Below are 1,774 nucleotides of genomic sequence, written 5' to 3' on the forward strand. Positions count from 1 at the left end.
ACTGACTCATGATATTGTCAAAAAAAATGAAGGTGAAAATTTGCCAATTCATATTGAACTGGAAAAAGAGTATCCTTTTTTTTTCTCTATAGATTCTAAACAAGCCCAAAAGAAAAAGCCTTTCACTACTTATAAAATTTTCAATTATGTTTGATATACATTAGTTATTTCGAAAACCCAATTTATTAAAAGTTTATTTTAAAAAAATTTGTTTCCTTAATAAAAATAGCCTGAGGTTATATTTATATCGTCACTGGTCCGTGAAAGAAAGTTTAAAACATTCAAAATTTTCAGCTTGCAAACTTAAATTATGGACTTTTCAAGGAGAAGAAAGACTGCATGAAATGTTAGCAGAAATCGGGCAAGTTATATAATAAATTTTTATTTAAGTTAATAATATAAAATGATAAAAATTATCATATACTCATTAATTTTAGAATACCTTTGAGTCAGTGCAATCAGAAATTCGGGTCAATGGATTTAATTTACAGAAAAGAATTTTATTCGTCATTAGTCGAAGTTTCCGAAAAATACGGATTAAACGAAATAGTTTTTTTGACATTTTTCATACAGTATGGATATCGGAAAAAATATTCGGCAGCTGATTACGTTTACAGTCTTTTAGCTTTACTACAATCAACCGTAAGTTTTTTTTTTTTTTTTTTTCCCGTTGGAAATCTCATTGAAAATTTTTTTTTTTTTTTTTTTAAATTTATTTTTTTTCTATTAGAATAATGAAAAAACAAAGGCACACTGTTTTATGGATTGTCTCGACGCATTAAGACAAACAAGAAAAGATAAATTAGACGAAGGAATAGAATTGGGAAAAACATTATTCGTTTCCGTATTTAAACAAATTCAAAACGCTTTAGAATTCAAACAAGTCGAAAGACTCGGTCCATTTTTGTTTTTTCTCATAACGCAGGTTTAATTTAATAAAAATTCTAAAGTTTTACGTCATTTGAAATTTTTTTTTTTAAATTTTAAGTTTTTTTTTTTTTTTTTAAATAATTATCGTTGTAGAAATTTGCCCAGAGTATTATTTGCCATCATCCGATAGGTACAGTTTTGCTAGCTGATTTTTTATTGAATGCTTATTCGAAAACAAGAAGAAATTATAATAAAGCTCTTGCGTCGCCATTGGTTATATGCACTCCATGCGTTGGAGAAAATGATTCTCTGGAAGAAACCGATGATTCTTTATGCAGCATTGCTGGAATTCCACCGGTTAATGTTGATTCTAATAAAAAGTATTATTATTATTTTTTTTGGCTGATCAGAACGTAAAATCAATTATCGATCGTAATTAATTTTCAAAAAACATTTTTTTTTTTAGTTTTTTCGGAAAAGCTTTTGAAAAGGCAGCCGAGGATTGTCACGCCAAAATTCACAAAACATATTTTGATTCGTCAGGTTGGTAATTTTATACCATTTTATACCATTTTATACCATTAAAATCATTCGACGTTAATTAATTTTGTTTTTTTTTTTTTTTTTTCCAGTTATCCAGCTTAGAAAGAAAGATATGTCAAAATTTTTAGATGCGCTTGTTTTGCTTCTAAGTTGATTTACTACACTTCGTTAGTCTTTCATTTAGTAAAAAAAATTTTTGTAATTAATCGAATTACTTCTTTATGAATCGTACCTGATTTACTCTTATTAATTTTTTATAGTAAGCATCCGACTGTTTTAAGGTTTAGCTAACATATTTTGTTTTGCGAATTAAATTTTGTTTTTTTTTTATTTTTTCAGATATTAATCGCTCAAATCGTTT

The 1,774-nt window shown here is 26.7% G+C and overlaps 2 protein-coding genes across 2 annotated transcripts in view; one reads left to right on the forward strand and one right to left on the reverse strand.

Annotated features, from left to right (window-relative positions):
* Positions 1–1,421, forward strand: part of Phum_PHUM214750 (uncharacterized protein) — a gene marked incomplete at both ends in the record, with an annotated part of 2,829 nt that extends 1,408 nt beyond the window's left edge. Inside the window, 5 exons of the mRNA XM_002425630.1 lie at positions 295–346; positions 438–642; positions 731–925; positions 1,024–1,250; positions 1,337–1,421. Of these exons, the coding sequence (XP_002425675.1) occupies positions 295–346; positions 438–642; positions 731–925; positions 1,024–1,250; positions 1,337–1,421 (764 nt within the window). The remainder of the gene's footprint in view (positions 1–294; positions 347–437; positions 643–730; positions 926–1,023; positions 1,251–1,336) is intronic.
* A 246-nt stretch (positions 1,422–1,667) lies between these two features.
* The window catches only part of Phum_PHUM214860 (nucleoredoxin, putative), a gene marked incomplete at both ends in the record, with an annotated part of 3,458 nt that continues 3,351 nt past the window's right edge, over positions 1,668–1,774 (reverse strand). Inside the window, one exon of the mRNA XM_002425631.1 lies at positions 1,668–1,700. Coding sequence (XP_002425676.1) covers positions 1,668–1,700 — 33 coding nt within the window. The remainder of the gene's footprint in view (positions 1,701–1,774) is intronic.

This window comes from Pediculus humanus, genomic scaffold, assembly GCF_000006295.1.
Source record: "Pediculus humanus corporis 1103172107561 genomic scaffold, whole genome shotgun sequence".
NCBI lineage: Eukaryota > Metazoa > Arthropoda > Insecta > Psocodea > Pediculidae > Pediculus > Pediculus humanus.